The sequence below is a fragment of the Cnephaeus nilssonii genome (genome assembly GCF_951640355.1).
Source record: "Cnephaeus nilssonii genome assembly, chromosome: 4".
In the NCBI taxonomy this organism is placed as follows: Eukaryota; Metazoa; Chordata; class Mammalia; order Chiroptera; family Vespertilionidae; genus Cnephaeus; species Cnephaeus nilssonii.
The window spans coordinates 47,307,468-47,328,443 of NC_137075.1; the positions used below are offsets into that span (position 1 = coordinate 47,307,468).

Genomic DNA, 20,976 nt, shown 5'->3' on the forward strand with positions numbered 1-20,976 from the left:
ATGGAGGTTTATGACAGGACCAAATTTCAAGGACCTTTGGACTTGGACCAAATGTCTCTGTGGATATTTTGGACAGAACCAAATGTTCGCTAATCCCATAAATAATTAGCATATCTGTTATTAACAAGAAAGATGTCTATAATATGTCATCAAGTAAAAAAATTATCTATATATATATATATAAAAGCCTAAGCGACCGAATGGCTGAACGACCGGTTGCTATGACGCACACTGACACTAGGGGGCGGACGCTCAATGCAGGAGCTGCCCCCTGGTGGTCAGTGAGCTCCCACAGCAGGAGCGCCAGATGCCGGGCTCACGGCTAGTAAGTGTAGCTGCGGAAGTGTGACCTCTCCAACCTCTGCGGCTGCGCTACCAAGCAGTGGTGGAGGCAGGCGCAGTGGGGCCGGGATGAGCGGGAGTGGTGCAGCGCACGGCCTGGGCTCCGGCTCCTCCCTGGCTGCCTGCGACTTCTCACACTACTACATCTCCCAAGGATCCCGGATTGCGAGAGGGCACAGGCCAGGCTGAGGGACCCCACCAGTGCACAAATCCATGCACCGGGCCTCTAGTAAGATTATAAACCTTATGTATGGGGGAAACATACCTTATTACCCTATGCCCTGAGGATAGGATATGTATGGCTACCTGGCCCAAGAATAAAAGCTAGCTTTTCTGTTTATTAAAAAGGAAAGCCCAGCCCTAACTGGTTTGGCTCAGTGGATGGAGAGTCAGCCTGCGGATTAAAGGGTCCCAGGTTCGATTCCGGTCGGGGGGCATGTGCCTTGGTTGCGGGCACATCCCCGGTAGGAGGCGTGCAGGAGGCAGCTGATCGATGTTTCTCTCTCATTGATGTTTCTGGCTCTCTGTCCCTCTCCCTTCCTCTCTGTAAAAAAGCAATAAAATATATTTTTTAAAAAAAGGAAAGCCCAAATCTTGAAAAGTATTGGTAATACAGCAGATGAGTCAGGCTGAAAATTCTTATAACAAGTCCCAATCCATAACTCAGCCAGTTGCACTGTCACTGCACATCCCAGCCAGCTCTCCACTGTCACTGCACATCTCAGCCAGCTCTGCATTGTCACTGCACATCTCAGCCAGCTCTGCATTGTCACCGTACATCTCAGCCAGCTCTGCACTGTCACTGCACATCTCAGCCAGCTCTCCACTGTCACTGCACATCCCAGCCAGCTCTGCACTGTCACTGCACATCCCAGACAGCTCTGCATTGTCACTGCACATCTCAGCCAGCTCTGCACTGTCACTGTACATCAGACAGTTGCAAGGGCACACAATTTTGCAAATAAATTTTATTCTATTTTGTATAAAAACCTCTTGAATTTGAAAGAGCATCTCTTCCTTGCATACTAAAAATATAAAACACAGTACAGGACATGAACAGTAAACACCCCACTTAGAATGAGAACATTTATATGTTCTCACAACTCAAGTTTCTACCAAGTAAATGAAATCTCATGACTGAGTTTTGGTAAATAAATAAGTCATCAGAAAATACAATGATAAAGTGATTAAAAAGATAAACTGAGCCCTGGCCGGTGTGCTCAGTGGTTAAAGCGTCAGCTGGTGCACTGAAGGGTCATAGGTTTGATTCCTGGTTAAGGGCACACACCTGGGTTGCAAGTTCGATCCCTAGCCCCAGTTAGGGCACCTGCGGGAGGCAACCAATCGATGTGTCTCTCTCACATCAATGTGTCTTTCTTTCTCCCTCCTCCCCACTTTTACTCTCTCTAAAAAAAAAAAATCAATGAAAAAAATATCCTCGGGTAAGGATTAACAACAACAAAAAGATAAAATACTAAACACAAATGTAGACATCTTTCTTTTACTTACTTCTTAAATATAATTGTGATGGAAAATGATCAAACTGATCAGGTACAGAAGATTTTGGGGATGGATTCAAAAGATTTTCCTTGCTCTTCAAAAAGAATTCTACTGTGTCCAGCTGACGATTTTCTATTCCGGCCTGAAATGGGAGAAAAATCAGAAAACAATTACAATAGGAAAAAAGTCAGGAAACAAAAAAATATTTTTAAACTTCATAACTTAAATGTGCTGAGATTGAAGACACAAACCTATCCTTATCTTGCTCCAGGAGCACCTGGGTTCTAGTGAGGATTCTGACAAGAATGACTAATTCTGCAATCTGGGGCAAGTGTCTATAACCTTTCTGAACATTAGTTTCTACTTCAGCAAACAGAAGGTTAGATGAAAACACCTTTTTAGCTCTACTGTTCTGTATTTCTAAAACAATTCAATGCTAGGTACTTGTGGATCACCCTTACAATTATGTTACAGTTTATTTAAATTAATATGTTAAAGCAGTGTGATATAAAGTTAACTGAAAAGCAGGCTAAAAAAAAAGACTACCATTTCTGACAAGGTATCTTGAGGAACCTCTCTATAGAGAATATTTAGAAATTACAGATGTAAAAAAATGTTTGTGTGTGAATCTTTAAATGTTCAGTTGAACAAGAAAGTGAGAAAAATTCTCATGGGATAAAAGCAAATTTTCCTTTCCCCCTATTACTCAAACTTTCTACAATGATTATTTTGCTATATAAAAGTAAATTTTTCAACATATGGTCTGGAACTTGAAAAAGAATTAAGTTGGATTCTTCCTTTAAGTTGGATTTCTTCCTTATACCATATACAAAAATTAATCAAAATGCATCATAGACCTAAAATGTAAGAGCTAAAACTATAAAACTCATAAGAGTAAATCTCAGATTAGGCAATGGTTTCTTAGATATAACACCAAAAGTACAAGTGACTAAAAAAAATTTTTTGACCATCAAAATTAAATAAAAACTTGTGTTTCAAAAAACACCACCGAGAAGATGATAAGACAATACACAGAATGGGAGAAAATATTTACAAATCTTACATCTCATAAAGGTCTAGAATCCAGGATATATAAAGAACTCAGAGCCCTAGCCTGTTTGGCTCAGTGGATAGAGCATCGGCCTGTGTACTGAAGGCCTGTGGAAACAACTCAAATATCTATCAAGTGATGAATGGACAAACAAATGTGATATATTCATATAATGAAGCATTATTCAGCCATAAAAAAGAATGGAGTACTGAAACATACAACCTCATGGATGAACCCTGAAAACATGCTAAGTGAAAAAAATCCACTTATATGAAATGTCCAGAAAAAGCAAATCCAGAGACAGAAAGTAGGTTCATGTTTGGGACTTAGGGTCCTCAAGGAATAGGAAGTGACTGCTAATAGGCACAGAGTTTCTTTTTGGGGTAATGAATATGTTCTGGCTGCACAACTCTGAATATATTAAAAACCACTGAATTGTAGATGGATGAATTTTATGGTCTTTAAATTATATCTCAGTAAAGCTGTCATTAAAAAAACAAACTGGGCGCCGAAACCGGTTTGGCTCAGTGGATAGAGCGTTGGCCTGTGGACTCAAGGGTCCCAGGTTAGATTCCAGTCAAGGGCATGTACCTTGGTTGCGGGCACATCCCCAGTAGGGGGTGTGCAGGAGGCAGCTGACCGATGTTTCTCTCTCATCGATGTTTCTAACTCTCTATCCCTCTCTCTTCCTCTCTGTAAAAAATCAATAAAATATAAATAAATAAATAAATATAAATAAATAAATAAATAAATAAACAAACTGGCACAGAACATTATTAACTTTTACTTTTTATCTTTTCAGGGCCTGTGTGGTATAGTAGAAAGTGCCCTGACTTTGATTCTAGCTCCTGTCTTTATTAGTATGGCTATGGGCCACTCACTCAACCATTCTGAGCCTTAAGATTTTCATTCATAAAATGAAATGAATGAAAACTACTCAACCCATCTCATGTGGTTAATTTTAGGACAAAATTAGATAGTACATATAGAGTGTTTGTGAACTAAAATCTACACTAATAAAAGAGAAATATGCAAATTAACCATCACTTTGTGACACCCACCAGCCAATCAGGAGTGCATATGCAAATTAACCCAACAAAGATGGCAGCAGCCCTGCCCCCACAGCTGCTCCGGGCCTCTGGGCAGCACACATGCAGGCGTGGAGCAGCCGGGCAGGGTCGGACACCTGCCATGAGGGGAGGGCGGGGGGAGGGGCAGAGGGAGCTACAGGAGCGGCACTCAAGATGGAGTGAAGACTGAAGGCTCCAGCCGGAAAGAAGATGGAAGTCGGTGGCCAGAGCAAAGGCCTGGGTCCCAGGTGCAGGAGGAAAACCAGTGCCAGCAGCCAAGGGAAGGAAGGCCTATTGCACGAATCTTCATGCAACGAGCCTCTAGTGTGCTATAAAAATTCAGGTGATGTTTCTATAGCTGGATTGTAATAGTAGGACTACTAGGTAGGAATAAAAGATTACGCCTATTCAAGCTTTCCATAGCTTGCTTCCACTTTGTTTAGTCTCATTGGCTTATTGTTGCTTCTATTTATTTATTTATTTATTTATTTATTTATTTGATATATTTTTATTGATTTTTTACACAGAGAAAGGGAGAGGGATAGAGAGTTAGAAACATCGATGAGAGAGAAACATTGATCAGCTGCCTCCTGCACACCCCCTACTGGGGATGTGCCCGCAACCAAGGTACATGCCCTTGACTGGAATCAAACCTGGGACCTTTCAGTCCACAGGCCAACGCTCTATCCACTGAGCCACGCCGGCCCGGCTGCTTCTATTTCTTGTACCTTTTATTTCCTTAAGTAATGTTTATTATAATCTTATATCTTTTAAAGCCAAAAAGTGTACACTACTAAGCAGAATTAGGGTAATAAAATAACCAGAACTAAGCAAACAGATGGATAAAGACTATAGTTTTTTTGTTTGTTTGTTTTTTGCTCCTAGGTTAAGTGAATTCTCCCAAATCTTCAGACATATAAGAGTATATGACAGAATATAAAGTTCTACAGACATTTAATTGTTACCTCTAGTGCATGTATGGGGATTGAGCACCTGCCCCAATCATTGAGATGGCAGAGAGTGTCCACAGTGCTGGCACTTCCATGGATCATTAGTCTATTTAAAAACTCCTCTTGGGTCAAACCAAACAAAATCAGAGAGAGTCCATTTTCTACATGAAAAATAAAAGTTAGCTTTAATAAATTAGTAGGACTTAGGCTTTAGGATTATGGCAAGAATTAATTTCTAATTATCCAACACTTCAGAACTAATTATAAATATATTTATTGGACACAAGGTACTATTATGACTTTAATTAATTCATCATGATTTTTCAATGTTGTTAAAGTGTTCTATTTTTAAAACACTGACCAAAAGGCAAATTCTAGTAAGAACAATGCCATCTATGAAATAGCACTAAATTTCACTTTTTTACTTTGTATTATCTTGCACAATCAATATCTGGAATCCTTAACTATTTAAAGAGATGTCACATTTCTGGTTTACTAAATAAAACAATAGCATGCTCTTGACACACAGAAATATATGATTACCAAAAGTGGGGTACTGAAGACACACATGGTTAGTTCAATCATAATATTCAACAGTTTTATAGGAGATTATGGCATAAGTGATGAATGAATGTGTGTCTGAAATATCAAACTTAAATGCCTACAGGGGCCAAGCAGGTGGTGAGAGATGTGCAAAAGAAAGCTAACCAGAAAGAAAATGGCTCATCTAAGGCTGAAACTCAGCTACAAGCTGTAAATTACTCCGCAGTAATGCAGGTCCAGTGTTGCCAGATCTTATAAATTGTCAGGAACAGCTGAAAATCCAGATTTTGTGTGAAATCCTCTAATTTTACATGTTTATAATAAATAAAATCTTTCTAACAAGTATAGATAGTACAAGCCAACAAAATAAATCCTCAGTTCATACATGATCCAGGAGCAGCCAGCTTGCAACCTGTGCTTGTATGAACCTGTCAAGTGAAGACTCCCCAGATAAAAACAAACCTTTATTACTCTTAGACTTTTTCTTAGTATCTTAGCATTTAGCTGAGCAGAAATCATATAGAAAACCTTTCCAAGAGTAACACCAAATTTCCACTGTGAAAGATTATCACTTAGAGAATAGAGGAGGCACTAAAACCACCAGGGCAGCAGAAGTAAAATACATTAAAAGAAAACACATCTTCTCAGCAATAGACAACCTGATACAAGATATTCTCACCTGTCAAAACAAGGCAGAGTTGGTGGTCTCCACTATTATCTATAGGAATACACCTTTTGCCAAGGGAAAAGCACTGTATGCCCTCGATCTCCAAATCCCAAAGGACAATGGTACAGCCCATCTTTCCTACTGTCCAAGCAAACAGGGCAGTGAATCTTGTCACAGACAAACATCTAAGCTCGATGGGTTCCTCTTGTTCACTGATGTGCATCATTTTCCATGCTCTTCCTGGATCACTGGTCTTGGCATGACCTTTCTGTGGAAAACTATACTGATTGTGCATTATGTCCTGTGGAATGAAGGCCCAATCTGGCACACTGGTACAATGGTTATTAGATTCAGGGTACTCCAAATGCAAAATATCCTGGAACCATGGAGCACAGTGGGAAACCTCCATTGTGGAGCTCTTTATTGTTTCATTCAATGATAATAGCTGGGCTTTCCAAGACCTGGAAAACAGGGTAGAACTCATACCTGTTACAAATGAAAAGCACTAATTAAGTAACACACTGAACAAGGAATAAAGTGCACTTTTTTTTAAAAAGTGTCTATTTCTGACAAAAATAAAAATAATAAGTAAATCCAAAAAGGATTTCTGTACCTATCAACTTGGAAGGAAAACTTGGTCAGTTTCATGTTGTAGTCAGAATTCACAGGATCATCTTCGTCTATCCCCTTAGCACCTTCAATAGGAATATCTTCTAGAGTTTTTTCACAAAATAGGTGTCCCGGGTGTTGCCTACATTTTAAAATAATAGGCACAGTCAAAAATGATGATAAAATCCAAATCTGTTACTACTGCTCCAGCTAAAAATTGGGGGTGGGGTGAGGGAGGGTATCACAGAGAAGGGACAGTGTAGACAGTAAGTTTCCCTAAACAGGACTCCTTCTTATCTCCATTACTTATAGCAGAATCATAGTCAGTCTTAAGAGTTCACCCTGCTGTACCTATGTATGGTGATGAATGTTAACTAGATTTACTATGGTGGTCATTTCGATAGATAGATAGATAGATAGATAGATAGATAGATAGATAGATAGATAGATAGATAGATAGAGTCATTATGCTGTACACCTGAAACTAATATGTTATATGTCAATTTTATCTGAATTTTAAAAAAGATTATCATCCTTAAGGGAAGTTAGCTTTATAAAGATATAAGAGCATTTACTGTTTACTATATTGCAGATGTGATAAAAACTTTACATAAATTATCTTATCCAAGCCTTTCAACAACCCTAAGAAATAAATATGCTCCCATTTTATAGATACAGAAACTAAGGCTCAGAGGAACAGTGGAGCTGGATTTGAACCAGGTCAATGTGACTATAAAGGCTTTTAAGCATTCCCTTTATCAACACCACAAAGATTCAAGCCAAGACAGGGGAGAGGCATAAAAACTAGGAAGACAAAGCAGGAGTGTGGGAGAGTACATGCAGAGAGAGGGCTGTCATGTTTGAGAAACACAAAGAAGGCTGGGGTGGCTAAAGCATAGTGAATGAGAAGCAAGGTGGTGTGAGGTGAAATCAGAGAGGTTGTCAGGACAGATGGTGCAGAGCTTTACGGGTTATTAAGGACTTTTAGTTTTTAGGTCGGGGAGGGGAAAAGGAAGCTAAATAAGGGCTTTAAGCAGAGGAGTGATGTGGTCAGATGCAGAAAAGTAGCTGGGTTGAAAAAGGGACGCATTTAAACCCCAGGCACTTAGTTAAATTATTAACTATTAACCCTTGCAACAATTTGAAGGTATTATATAGACATGGATTTGTCAAGGAGATGATGAAAATAAGTTATAGAAGGAAGGGTGATAGTGAAAAAAAAGATGATACATGGAGAAGGTATATACCCTGTCCCCAGATGTTAATACCTCTTATAAGATTTTAACAACATCACTGATTGCTCTATAGAGGATGGATCTGAGGGGGTAAGAACAGACACGAGGAGACCAATCTCAAGGCTCTTAAGCTAGTTCAGGTAAGTGATGATAGTGGCATGATGTCAGAGGAGTTAAGTGAACAGATTTAAGAAACATTTATAACAATAGAATGGCTAGGACCTCGTGATTATCTGGATGTGGATGCAATACTTAAGAGGTTGAGGGAAAAAAAAAAAAGAGGTTGGAAATATAAAGAAGTGAGCAAATGGAAAACGGTCCCTGAGGAGGGAAGAAGTGAGATCCAGAGCACACACAGAGAGATGGGCTTTCATAGGAGGTGAAAATCCTTCCATTGTAATAGGAGGGAAGACAGACAAGATGGGTAAAGGAAATTGGGTATGTAATTTAATGTGAAGAAATTTAATGGGATCTACTCCTTTATAAAGCAGGAAGCAGTCACCCAAGAAGAGCTGGGAATAAAGAAATGAATAGAAGGTTTGAAGAAAATGGAAGCTTAAAATCATTGTTGTAAAAAATGGGCTCACAAGACATAGAAGCATAGAACAGACTGTGGAATCTGGGAGGGAGAGGGGGGAGACCTACCAAAGAACTTTATGCATATATGCATAACCTGTGGACACAGACAATAGGGTGGTGAAGGCCTGGAGGGGGGGGAAGGGGGAATGGGGGTGGGCAAGAAAGGGTCAATGGGAAGAAAAAGGGGACAAATGTAATACTTTCAACAATAAAGATTTTTTTAAAAACTTAGTTGAAACAAAAACAAAATGGGCTCACAAAAAAATCATTGCAAAATTTCTAGGTAATATTAAGAGACCAGTTGAAGGTCCTGAATGTGAACTTACAATGGTATCAATTTTTCTTTGTGATTTTCACACAAGTGCTTAGTTGCTTGGGTGCAGGGACTACAAGGGCAGAGTTAAAAAAAAAAAAAAAATTTTGTCAGACCGAGTGCTACCATAGGGCAAGAGCAAGAGTTGGGTGTGTGCAAAAAAAAATGTCTTAAATACTGTATCACAGGATTTCTGCTGAAAAAAATAGGGAAGTGAAGATAGGAGTGGGCTGGAAGATGGAAGGTAAATGAACTGGAAATTCCAATGAGGTCAGATGACAGATGAAGTGGGAGTACTTGAGTAAGTGAGCTGGAAAATTTGGTAAGTGTGGTCAATGAGTGAGATGTGTAGAATAGTGATTTGAAGGAAGAGCAGTTCCAAATAATGGCAAAGCCCAGGGAATGACTATGAGAGTGGACAGCTAAGGTAAACTGGAAGAAAAAGTCACTGAGAGAACAAACCATGAATTTGGGTTCTCAAAGAGCTTCCAAGCTCTATTGGAAGCATAAAAACATTAGGGAAATAATACAAGACTATACAATTAAGTGCCAGATGGTAGTTCAAAATAGAAGCTCAAAGAGGAAAATTATAAAATGAGTATAAAATTACAAGAGGAAGGGATTTTTATTAAGGAAAGGCTTCATGAAAGAGGTGGATATCAAAGGTTGAACAGGACTTAAGAAAATGAAAAGGAGAAACTAACATTCTGTATCAGGGGAAGGAAGAGCTAGAGCCATGAGGCAGGGAAGACAGAAACAGTTTGAGATTTCAGAGCACACTTACAAAATAAAACAAGCAGTAAACTCCAAATAAGTTATACTAATTAAAGAGCATTTATGTAAATCAATCAATCAATCAATCAATCTATCTATCTATCTATATCCTACCTAATAAAAGAGTAATATGCAAATTGACCCTAACTCCGCTATTCCCACAAGCCATGCCCACCAGCCACGCCCACCAGCCAATCAGAGCGAGTATGCAAATAAACCCAACCAAGATGGCTACAGCCACAGAGAGCAAGGTTTCCCAGGCAACGGAGGAAGCCAAGCTTTCTGCCTGCCTAAGCCTCCACTCAAGCTACAAAGTTTCAATTATAGAAGGTAAACAAATCCAAACAGAAATGGCGGCAGCCACGGAGCTGGAGAGAGCAGGCCAGGGTTGCCCCTGGCAACGGAGGAAGCCAAGATTTCCACCTGCTCTGGCTGGCCTAGGACTCCACTCCAGGCTACAAAGTTTCAATTATAGAAGGTGAATTAACCCCAACAGAAACGGCTGCCGGCCACAGAGCAAGCAGGAGGCTTGGCTCTGCTCCAGGCTACAAAGTTTCAATTGTAGAAGGTAAATAAATTCCAGATACCAGGGCCTCCGCTTGGGTCGCCCAGGGTGCATGGCTGGCCTGCAAACCACCACAGGCCCCTTGCTCAGGCTGCCTCACGCCCTAAGGGAACCCCCATCCTGATCCGGGACACCCTTCAGGGCAAACCAGCTGGTCCCCACTCCTGCACCAGGCCTCTATCCTATCTAATAAAAGAGTAATATGCAGATTGACCATCACTCCAACACACAAGATGGCTGCCCCCATGTGGTCAAAGATCCTGCCCCCATATGGACACAAGATGGCCACCACAAGATGGCCAGCAGGGGAGGGCAGTTGAGAGGGTCCAGGCCTGCAAGGGAGGGCAGTTGGAGGCGATCAACCCTGCAGGGGAGGGCAGTTAGGGGTGACCAGGACAGCAGAGGAGGGAAGTTGGGGGCAAAGAGGCTGGCAGGGGAGCAGTTAGGCATCAATCAGGCTGGCAGTGGAGTGGTTAGGGGGTGATCAGGCTGGCAGGCAGAAGTGGTTAGGGGCAATCAGGAAGGCAGGCAGGCGAGCAGTTGGGAGCCAGCAGTCCTGGATTGTGAGAGGGATCCCAGATTGGAGAGGGTGCAGGCTGGGCTGAGGGACACCCCCCCCTCCGTGCACGAATTTCGTGCACCGGGCCTCTAGTATATACCGTATTTTCTGGCGTATAAGACGACTTTTTAACCCAGGAAAATCTTCTGAAAATTCGGGGGTCGTCTTATACGCCGGGTGTCATCTTATAGGGCGGGTATATCCCAAACTCTATATTTTAACTGGAAAAGTTGGGGGTCGTCTTATACGCCCAGTCGTCTTATACGCTGGAAAATACGGTATATAAAAGCCTAAGCAACTGTTACAACCAGTCGACCAAACAACCAGTTGACCGTTAGCTATGACACGCACTGACCACCAGGGGGCAGAGGTTCAATGCAGGAGCTGCCCCCTGTGGTCAGTGCGCTCCCACAGCCAACCTCCTGCAGCCAGCCAACCTCTTGCGGTCCCACCCCCAGCCAGCTGGCCCCAATTGGCCCCGATCGCCGGCCAGGCAGAGGGATCCTACCCATGCACAATTTCGTGCACTGGGCCTCTAGTAATTAATAAACAGAAATCACTTATTTAGCTGGGCAGAACAGATTCCTAAATGTACTGCAGGAAACAATAAAAGTAGCTCTTACATGGCTGAGTTCAATGAAATTTGTTCAAAGGAATGTGCCTGGTGCCCTCTTCAGAGTTCTCTCAGAGTGCTGCCAGAGGAACAGAACCCTACACTCAAGGACCAGAGTGGCTGAGTAGGCATTCTTCCCTCTACCCATCAAATTGTTTTTACTGATGATCAGGAGGTAACTACACATACAGGCATGCTTTAGTAAGTAAAAATAGCCTATTGATTAACAAGCACACAATCTGGGAATATGCTAATCATCCCTATTCAAAGATTTAAAAAAATATATAATAAATAAATCACAGTGATGCGAAGTTCTGATAGGTATGTAAAAATGAATTTATCATTTTTTTGTGATCCAATCCTATCTAATAATAGAGTAACATGTAAATTACCATCACTCCGCTACGCCCACGATTGGGCGGTGGGAGGCTGGGGGGCGGGACTCAGGGTGGCCTATCTGGCCATTGAGAGGCACGGATCCGCTGCCACTGAGGGGGGCTACCCTGCTGTTGAGAGGCACGAGGCGCAGGGGGCGGGACTCCCGCCCCCTGTGCCTCTCAACGGCCAGATCCGCGGCCGCTGAGGGGGCCTGCCGCAGACACCCAGCTGTGCCTCTCAACGGCAGGGTAGCCAGGTGTCCGCAGCAGCCCCCCTCAGCGGCCGTTGAGAGCAGGGTAGCCCCCCTCAGCTGTTGCCTCTCAACAGCAGGGTAGCCCCCCTCAGCGGCCGCGGACCATCAAAAGTGGGGGAGCTGGGTGCCTGTCTGCTCCGGCACCAGGCCTTTCAGAAGCCTCTGCCGAGCCGGAGGCTTCTGAAAGGCCTGGTGCACCAGCGGACAGGCACCCAGCTCCACCGCGAAAAGTGAAAGCCTGGAGGGGACCCTACACGTGCATGATTCAATCATGCACTGGGCCTCTAGTAAGCAATAAAACCCATCAAGGTACATTACAATTACAAGGATTTGTTCATCTCATTCAGATTAAGTTAGGAACAAAAAACCTAAATGATTTTGAATGGCCCTAAATACTAAAAGTCCTAATTGTGGACTGGCTGACTTTTAGATAAGCAAGTTGCAATATATAGGCTACTCTGTGTTTGTGTGAGCACACACGCGCACACACACTCACCCCTCTCAAACATAAAATCAGAAGCAACTAAGCTGGTCCGACAGTTGTGGGTTATTGTTAAGCTGATTAAAATCAGAAGCAACTAGAATACTACCTAAATCAAGAAACAACACAAATAAGCACTCAATTTTTACTAATGTATTTAGACAGCCAAAAGTGTGGCCTCTCCAAGGAAAACACCTGAGGAAATTCTCAGGTGGAGAAAGTTAGCTTACTGTATCTTGTCAAACTACTTTAAGAGGAAAGTAATCCCCAAGGAAGCCAGGATGCTGAGCCACGTTAAGAGTTCTAACACAGGGGAAATCCCATTTCTCTTCTACTCTAATGTGAGGCAAGAGGGAAATAAACAATGTATAATAGCCAAGGGCTTTTAAAATTGTGCTTGATTACTTTTTCACTTATATAATGACATAAGCCATATATAACAACATATATAAATAAAAATGAAGAATTTTATATACATCCAGAAATCCTATAGAGGGAATATGTTAATTGACCATCACTCCGTCACAAAGATGGCTGCACCCACAGCTAAGGCCAAGTTCCCATAAGGAGCCTTAACGAGCAATCAGCAGGGACCTGAGGCTACGCCCTCCCCCGCCCCCATGGGGCTTGACAAGGGACCTCAGGCCGCATCCCCCACCCGGCAGGGATTGACAGAGGACCTCAGGCCGTGCCCCCCACCCAGTGAGGCTTGACAGGGGACCTCAAGGTGCACCTCCAATGCTGGGTTGGGGGAACTCAGGCCACACCCCCCGCCCAGTGGGGCTTGATGGGGGACCTGAGGCTGCGCCCCCCAGGCCTGGCAGGGCTTGATGGGGGACTTCAGACCATGCCCCCCACCCAGCGGGGCTTGACAGGGGACCTCAACACACGCCCCCACCCTGGGCCAGGGGACCTGAGGCTACCCACCCTGCCCGGCAGGGCTTGACAAGGGTGGGACTGGCCGGGTCTGGATCTAGCCCAATGTGGGGGGCCAGCCGGGTCTGGGTCTCATGCAATTTTGAGGCACATGTGGGTGGGCGGGGACTTGACTCTGGGTCCCGTGGTGGGCCTCAGACTCTGACAGGAGGAAGGTTTTCATATACATTTTACTAATTTTCTTTCATCTCTGACACTTCTATTATAGAGAAAGGGCAAATAGCAATATTAAATTATTTCCTCTAATTAATCCCCTTTTAATGTGCATGAATTTCGTGCACCAGGCCACTAGTAAAAAGATAATCAGTGGCCCGGCTAGTGTGCCTCAGTGTTTGAGCATCGACCCATGAACCAGGAGGTCACAGTTTGATTCCCAGTCAGGGCACAGGCCCAGGTTACAGGCTTAATCCACAGTAGTGGGTGTGCAGGTGGCAGCCAATAAATTATTTTCTCTCATCATTGATGTTTCTATCTCTCTCCCTCTCCCTTTCTCTCAATAAAAACATATTTTTTTTAAAAAGGTAGCCAGTAGTCATTTGCACCCATTATTATACAATAACAACCTTACTATGTAGTAGCTACAATATGACCTAACTGAATAGAGGAAGAAAACTATTATTAAGGAAAAGTTAACAAATACATTTTTAACCTCTTATGGCTCAATTATTTACCTCAAATTCGAGATTATAGCAATCTACATACCTGAAATACAAGTTTAAGTTAAGAGCAATTGCAGAGTTGGAGGAGCTGACAATCACAACAACATCTAAGTCTTGAGACACTTTCAGTGAAGTAAAGGAAGAAATCTTGGCTGGCTCCTGTTGTTGCTCATCACATATATCTTCTTGGTGAAGTGCTAAATCGACGTGAGCTACATGTGTACCATCCACAATGTTGAAAATGTCTTTGAGTTAGAGTTAAAGAAAATGACAGTCTTAAGTATGCCTAATCATTTAAACCATAGGATGGCTAGAGAGCCAACCTTGTAAGTATAATGACAGTGAAGCTGCCCCTATCATAGTAACCAGATGGCTATGAAGTTGGTGGCCCAATAAACAACCTGATAGAGTTCATTCAATAATACTTGCTGAATGCCCACTCTGAGCCGGGCGCTGAGACACTGGTAATATTTTCCACTAGTGTTCTACAACAGTACTGTCCACGAGAAATATATGCAAACCACATTTGCCATTGTAAATTTTCTAGTAGCCTTATTTAAAAAGTAAAAAGAAATCTGTGAACCTAATGTTAATAATATAGTTTACTTAACTCAATATATCCAAAATATCATCTCACCACGTAATAAGTAAAAAAATTGAGATATTTTACATCCTTTTTTCCATATAAGTGTTAGAAATCTGGTATTTTACACTTATAGTATATCTCAATTTGGTCACTAAATTTTCACTGAAAATACCTGATCTCAAAGATTTACATTTGAGAACTTGGAACAACCAAAGTTGTTCCAAACATACTTAAAAGTTCTCCAATAGCTGAACCAAGCATTAGCTTTTAACTAAAGTAATTAAATACAATTAAGAATTTAGTTCCTCAATCATACTAGCCAATTTCAAGTGTTCAAAAGCCACATATGCCTAGCGCTATGTTGAACAGTGGAGTTCTATAATCTGGCAACAAAAATGAAGTTAATCCAATAATTTGACATTTGTATAAAATTTTGATAGAGGCTGATATATCTAAAAACACACACAAACACTTATTCCTTTAATTTAAAAAATAAGTTTTCAAAATCACATAATCGGTCATTTTTTCAAGCCTTTGAAATAATTTTGCTGATGATCTATGGATCTGCTAAAGATAAAAAGCCCATATTTTCCAAAAATAAATAAAAGTGGTTAAGCAAATCATATTATTCAATAATATGATGAAATCATTACTTGTGATGAGTGGATATATCATATCATAAGTGGTCATCTAAAACTTTCCTGGAACAAGAACATAACAGATATTTAATAATTATATTTGAATAAATGGGTAATGCAGAGTATACACAATTTAAAAGGAACACAAATTAGACAAAATGATTATGACTATGAAAAAACATATATGTATACAATGAAAAGTATTTGAATGGAATATGAATCAATATAGTTAAGTTCATGAAGATCTTTTTCCCTGAAAAGTTTTTTTACTAAAAAAGTAACCATCAATCTACACCCAAATTCCTTAAAACTAAAAGCCTAAAAAGGTTCATCTTTCTAGGTATTCACCTCCCCTGCACATCAACATTTTTGCCACCAAGGATACAGATCCAGCCTAAACTACTCAAAACAAAAAGAATTCCTCTGCAGAGCTGCATGTCAATAATACTGTCCACAGCCTGTGCAGGCAAGGGTAATGTGAAATAGTTGAGTACTCTAATCTCAGCATCTCTTTCAGGAAACATGATGTGTAGGATGATACATTTGTTGATGAACAATAATGATGTGTTATTGTGGAATGACAGAATTCTCAAATATAATAAGGAAATACCTATGAAACAAAAGAATAGTATTTCAAACTCATTGGTCACATTGTTACAATGGGTAAATTTGATTTTGTAAAACATAACACAAACAGGTAAAACAAACAAAAAACACACCACTTAACTCAATCCAACTCTAGGCAGTTATTATTCATACCTACCTAAGCAAGTAGATATTGAAAGGTAGGTAAGGGGATGGATAAAGATGGTCTAATTGTCTCTTGTTCCTTGTGTTATGGCCAGTCTGACAGCACACCAGAAGATTCAAAAAGCCTACTTACTACCCAAGAGACCCCACAAGAACAATCACAGACTGTTTTTAAAAAAATGCAAAAGAAGGGCTGGGCCCATGTGCCTCAATGGTTGAGCGTCAACCCATGAACCAAGAGGTCACTGATTCGATTCCCGATCAGGGCACATGCCTGGCTTGTGTGGTCTCTCTCATCGATGTTTCTATCTTTCTTTTTTTTTTTTTTTTTAATATATATTTTATTGATTTCTTACAGAGAGGAAGAGAGAGGGATAGAGAGCCAGAAACATCGATGAGAGAGAAACATCAATCAGCTGCCCCTTGCACACCCTCCACTGGGGATGTGCCCACAACCAAGGTACATGCCCTTGACCGGAATCAAACCTGGGACCTTTCAGTCCGCAGGCCGACGCTCCATCCACTGAGCCAAACCGGTTTCGGCAATGTTTCTATCTTTCTATCCCTCTCCCTTCCTCTCTCTAAAATCAATAAAGACATGTTCTTGAAAAAGAAAAAGAAATCTTAAAATCAAGGGTTGCAAATATGCTACTGCCTTAAAAATAGAAGCCCAAGTGCTTTGATTTCTGCTCCCTGCAGCACTCAGAATGGGACACAGTAAAGAGCTCTGTAACCAATCTTAGATCAGCACACTATCCAAAAGAAATATAACGTCAGCCACAAATGCAAGCCACATGTAATTTTACACTTTTTAGTAGTAGCTGCATTGAAAAATAAAAAAGTGAAATTTTAATGTATATTATTTACTAGTAACTCATTATATCCAAAAATATTTCAACATATAATTAATACAAAAACCTATTAATGAGATATTTTATGTTTTTGTACTAAGTCTCCAAAATTTGGTATGTATTTGACACTAAAAGGACAAGTGCTCAAGAACCCCAAGTGGCTAGTGGCTAGTACTGGATAGGCAGGTCTCCCACACTGATTTCACATATATAAGAATCTTTCCTGAAATATACAAAATTACATAGTAATGTTACAGATTTAAACATGTTGAAAGACCACCTGTAAATACTTACTGACATTTTGATCTTCAATGAGCTTTTGCAAAGTCTCCTCACTACAGTTATACAAAATGGTTCCATCACATCTTCCATCTTTCAAATTAAATTCATAGATGAGCAATTCATAATTTTCACTAAGAGCGAGCAGTCTGGGCTTGTCTGTTGGTGTGCTGCTGTTATGAGAATCCTCCCACACAAAGCTAAGGAAAAAGTTTACATTATTTTTTATATTCTCTATCTATAATAATATTTACCCACAATGGTGAGGTTGGAAGAGCAGAATGAATAGAGAAAAGTTCTTTAGTTCACCTGGTAGCATTAATTCTATATCCAATTTAAGAGAAAGTAAACTGCATTAGGACTTCCTACCTCTTCCCCCTTTCCCTTCCTACTTCTGCCCCTTCACACCAGCACAAGAATATAGAAGTAGGTGGTGAAAAGGGGGCATGGAGCAAGAAATGACGTCTGCTTTTATTTCTTAATCCTAAATCCTGACTGATAATATATTTAAAAGAATTGTTATGATCAAGGGTAAATTTCAAAGGATCTTAAGACTCCAGAATAGTTCTGTCCAAAAGAACTCTGTGATGATAGAAGTGTTCTATAGATCAGCACTGTTCAATGCAGTAGCCAACGGCCACATATGGCTCCTGAGCAGTTGAAATATGAGTAATGCAACTGCGGAAATGAATTTAAATTTTAAGTCACATGTGGCTAATGGCTACCATGCTGGACAGAACAGTTACAGAATTTTTAAAACAGTGCAATGTCAACATAAGAACACTGGCTAACAAGGATGGAAAGAGACTAATGATGCTATAGCTTCAAGTTAAATATTCAAATTAAATTACATTTAGCACTGGTGGATTGCTCAGTGGTTAGAGCATCCAACCTTGCACTGAGGGGTCTCAGGTTCAATTCCAGTCAAGGGCACATACCTTGGTTGCTGGTTTGCTCCCCGCCCCCACTTGGTGCGTGAGAGGGAGGCAACCTGTCCATGTGTCTCTCACATTGATGTTTCTCTCTCTCCACCCCCCTTTCACTCTCTCTGAAAAGCAATGGAAAAAATATCCTCATGTGAGGATTAACAAAAATTAAAATTAAAAATTTTTTAAAAATTAAATTTAAATGATTTTAAATCATTTAAAAATATCAAAGGGCCCCAATTCTGAAAACAATGCAATGGAATGAGATGAGACTTCTACACTGATAAAAGTTTCATCTTTTTAAAAAAGCTTTTTTCTACCAAAGTAGTAAGTTTTATATCTAGAAAAATTGGACTTTGTTGTTATTATGTCCTTATCAGAGAAAAAGATTAACACAGTGCATATTTCTAATCTTATAGCTAGACTGATTTTTTTAAACAACCAATTCCTGACTGTTTACACTGAAAATTTGGAAAACAATATAAAAATTTTTTTGCTTAAACAACAGATATCTATTTCTTGCAGTTCTGGAGGCTACAAATCCAGAAACAAGGTGCCAGCAGAGTGGTCTCTGGTGAGGCAGTTCTTCCTGGCTTACAAACGGCACCTTCTAGCTGCATCCTCACATGGCTGTTACTCCGTGTGCTTGGAGAGATCTCTGGTGTCTCTTCTTATTATTAGGATACCAATGCTGTAGAATTAGAACCCCACTCTTATGACCTCCTTTAACCTTAATTACCTCCTTAAGGGCTCAATCTTCAAATTCAGTCACATGGGTAGTTAAGGTTTCAACTTACAAATTTCAGGGAACACACACTTAGTGCATAAGACTTCCATGCCACTGGAAGGCAGCCAGTTAAAAAGATGTCATCTCTCTCATTCTGCCTCCCCAATATAAATGTTGAATATGGAAAATGTTCAACAAATTAAGATACACTTAAAAGGCAGAACACTGTGACACCATTCACATCGTTAGCATGTGGGAAGACAAAATTTTCAATGAAAATAAAATATAGAATGTAGTGATTTCAACAATATAAAAGAACGGTGTATACTTTGAGAAAAGTAGGATATAAACCCTGAATACTAAAAATTTGCCCTTATTTTTACCCTAGGAAGTATTTTAATTTCAATTACATCCAAACAAAAAAGCTTCTCTTGATCTACCCCCTCTACTAATTTCATGCAGTAGCTTATGAATGCCCCATTAATTCATGTGTGTGTTATGTCTTAGCTTCTGTTAAGTTCTCCAACACCTAAAGCGTTCTGCTTTTCACTCTGCCTCAGCCCCGGATTTACAAAGTTCCGTCCATAGGGGACCTAACACTGTTGAATAAACTTACTTCCCCTAGGGCCTAGGGGAGACGTTCCTCTTCCTAGCAAACCGAGGTCAGGAATAAAGAAGGCACACACGGGACAGATGAAAGCATTCACTGACTTAACGCGTCTCTACCGTGAGACGCCGTTATACAGCCTGGAGATCCCAGGATAAGGCACCTCCTGACTACTCAGAGTCTTACAGAGCTGCTCGTTTCCAAAACGTTTTCTACTATAAAAAGAGCCCAAGGACTCAGAGGGCACTACCAAACTTAAGCAAAAACTAAGTCCTGGGCCGAGGGTTACAAAACGGAAAGTAATGCTTGGTTGTAATGCTTGTCTTCCCCCGCACTCCTAAATCGTGCAAGCCTCACATGTAAGCATGGTCTTAATCAACTTTTCAGGCATTGCTCCCAGGTAACCGCAAGCGCACAACAATGCGCGCCGAGTGAGTAAACGTGCGGGACCAACTAGGTTCTCGGTCCTTGAAGAAGGGGCGGAGGCGCCGTTTGGGAAGGAGCTCGCTCTGTTTCGGGGGCAAGAAAAAGGGTATCCAGATGATCCCCATCGAACACCATCCCAGCTGGTATCTCCAACGAACTTTTAACTGAAAGAAGAAAATGCGCAAGGTGCACGGCACAAGGACGATTAATCGAACTTCGCCCAATGAGTAAGAGGCGGCGCGGCCGGCGGAGAAGCGGTGCCGCTCCGCCCCCCGGAACTGGCGGGTGAGGGTGCGGAACCGCGGCGGGGCCGGCATCCCGCCCCGCTCCCGCTCCCTCCCGGCCAGAGGAAGGGTGTTAGGGCCAGCCAAGCTAGGGCTCCGGACCGCCCGCCCCCCGCTGCCCAGCACTCACTGCCGAAAGGGGCCGTCGAGGGAGCAGCCACCCCCGCCGCGGCCGCCCGGGACCAAGGAAAGCACTTGAAGGCGGCCTGCGGCGGTCAGGCTCCCCAGAACCTCCTGCTCTCGGTGCAGCTGCGCCCGGCTTCCCAGACGCCCCGTTGCCTCGGCGGGGACCGGCACCAACAACATAGGCAGAACCCGCTCCATGGTTTCAGCGCTACCGAAGCCGCCGGCGGCAGCACTTCCGGATCACTTCGCCGCCATCTTTGGCCCGGCCGTTTTGGGTGTGTTTTTTTTTTTTTTTCCCTAGTCTGCGTCCTGGGCATGCGCAGTGGAGTCGACCCCTGGCTTGTCTCGTGACTCCCGCAGCTCCGCGCCAGCTGTCTCTGCCGGACGCCACTCCTTGCGGGTAGACGTCCGCACCTGCCCCGCCCGCAGACCTGCATCTGCGCCGGCCTCGGGCCCCCTCCTTACCGGCCTCAGGCAGGCTGTAACAGTTCGCTCCCTCTGTGCCAAGACCCTTGGCCGCCTTAATCTAGCCGCCACCTAGGGTTGGGGAGTCCCTTTTTTTCTTGGCTTTTCTTTTTGTTTACAGCCCTGGAGTGGTGCAAACAATCCTTAGCAGTGCGCACTGATCCTTGACCTGAATGTGGAAATGGGCAGGGACACAGGGTAAGGGGTGGGGTTGCGCTGTCATTCCTGCTCTCC

The 20,976-nt window shown here is 42.0% G+C and overlaps 1 protein-coding gene across 3 annotated transcripts in view; it reads right to left on the reverse strand.

Moving 5' to 3' along the window:
* SPG11 (SPG11 vesicle trafficking associated, spatacsin) overlaps window positions 1-20,792 on the reverse strand; it is a 98,967-nt gene extending 78,175 nt beyond the window's left edge. For all 3 annotated transcript variants that reach the window (XR_013813382.1, XM_079768020.1, XM_079768019.1), the window contains exons 1-8: window positions 20,282-20,792; window positions 17,197-17,381; window positions 15,687-15,911; window positions 14,121-14,322; window positions 6,737-6,874; window positions 6,136-6,584; window positions 4,929-5,074; window positions 1,852-1,984 (exon numbers count right to left, since the gene is read on the reverse strand). Coding sequence is in view for 2 of the 3 variants with exons in the window: in XM_079768020.1 (XP_079624146.1) it covers window positions 1,852-1,984; window positions 4,929-5,074; window positions 6,136-6,584; window positions 6,737-6,874; window positions 14,121-14,322; window positions 15,687-15,911; window positions 17,197-17,381; window positions 20,282-20,475 (1,672 nt within the window). In the remaining variant the exon portion in view is untranslated. The remainder of the gene's footprint in view (window positions 1-1,851; window positions 1,985-4,928; window positions 5,075-6,135; window positions 6,585-6,736; window positions 6,875-14,120; window positions 14,323-15,686; window positions 15,912-17,196; window positions 17,382-20,281) is intronic.
* Between the last annotated feature and the right edge of the window lie 184 nt (window positions 20,793-20,976).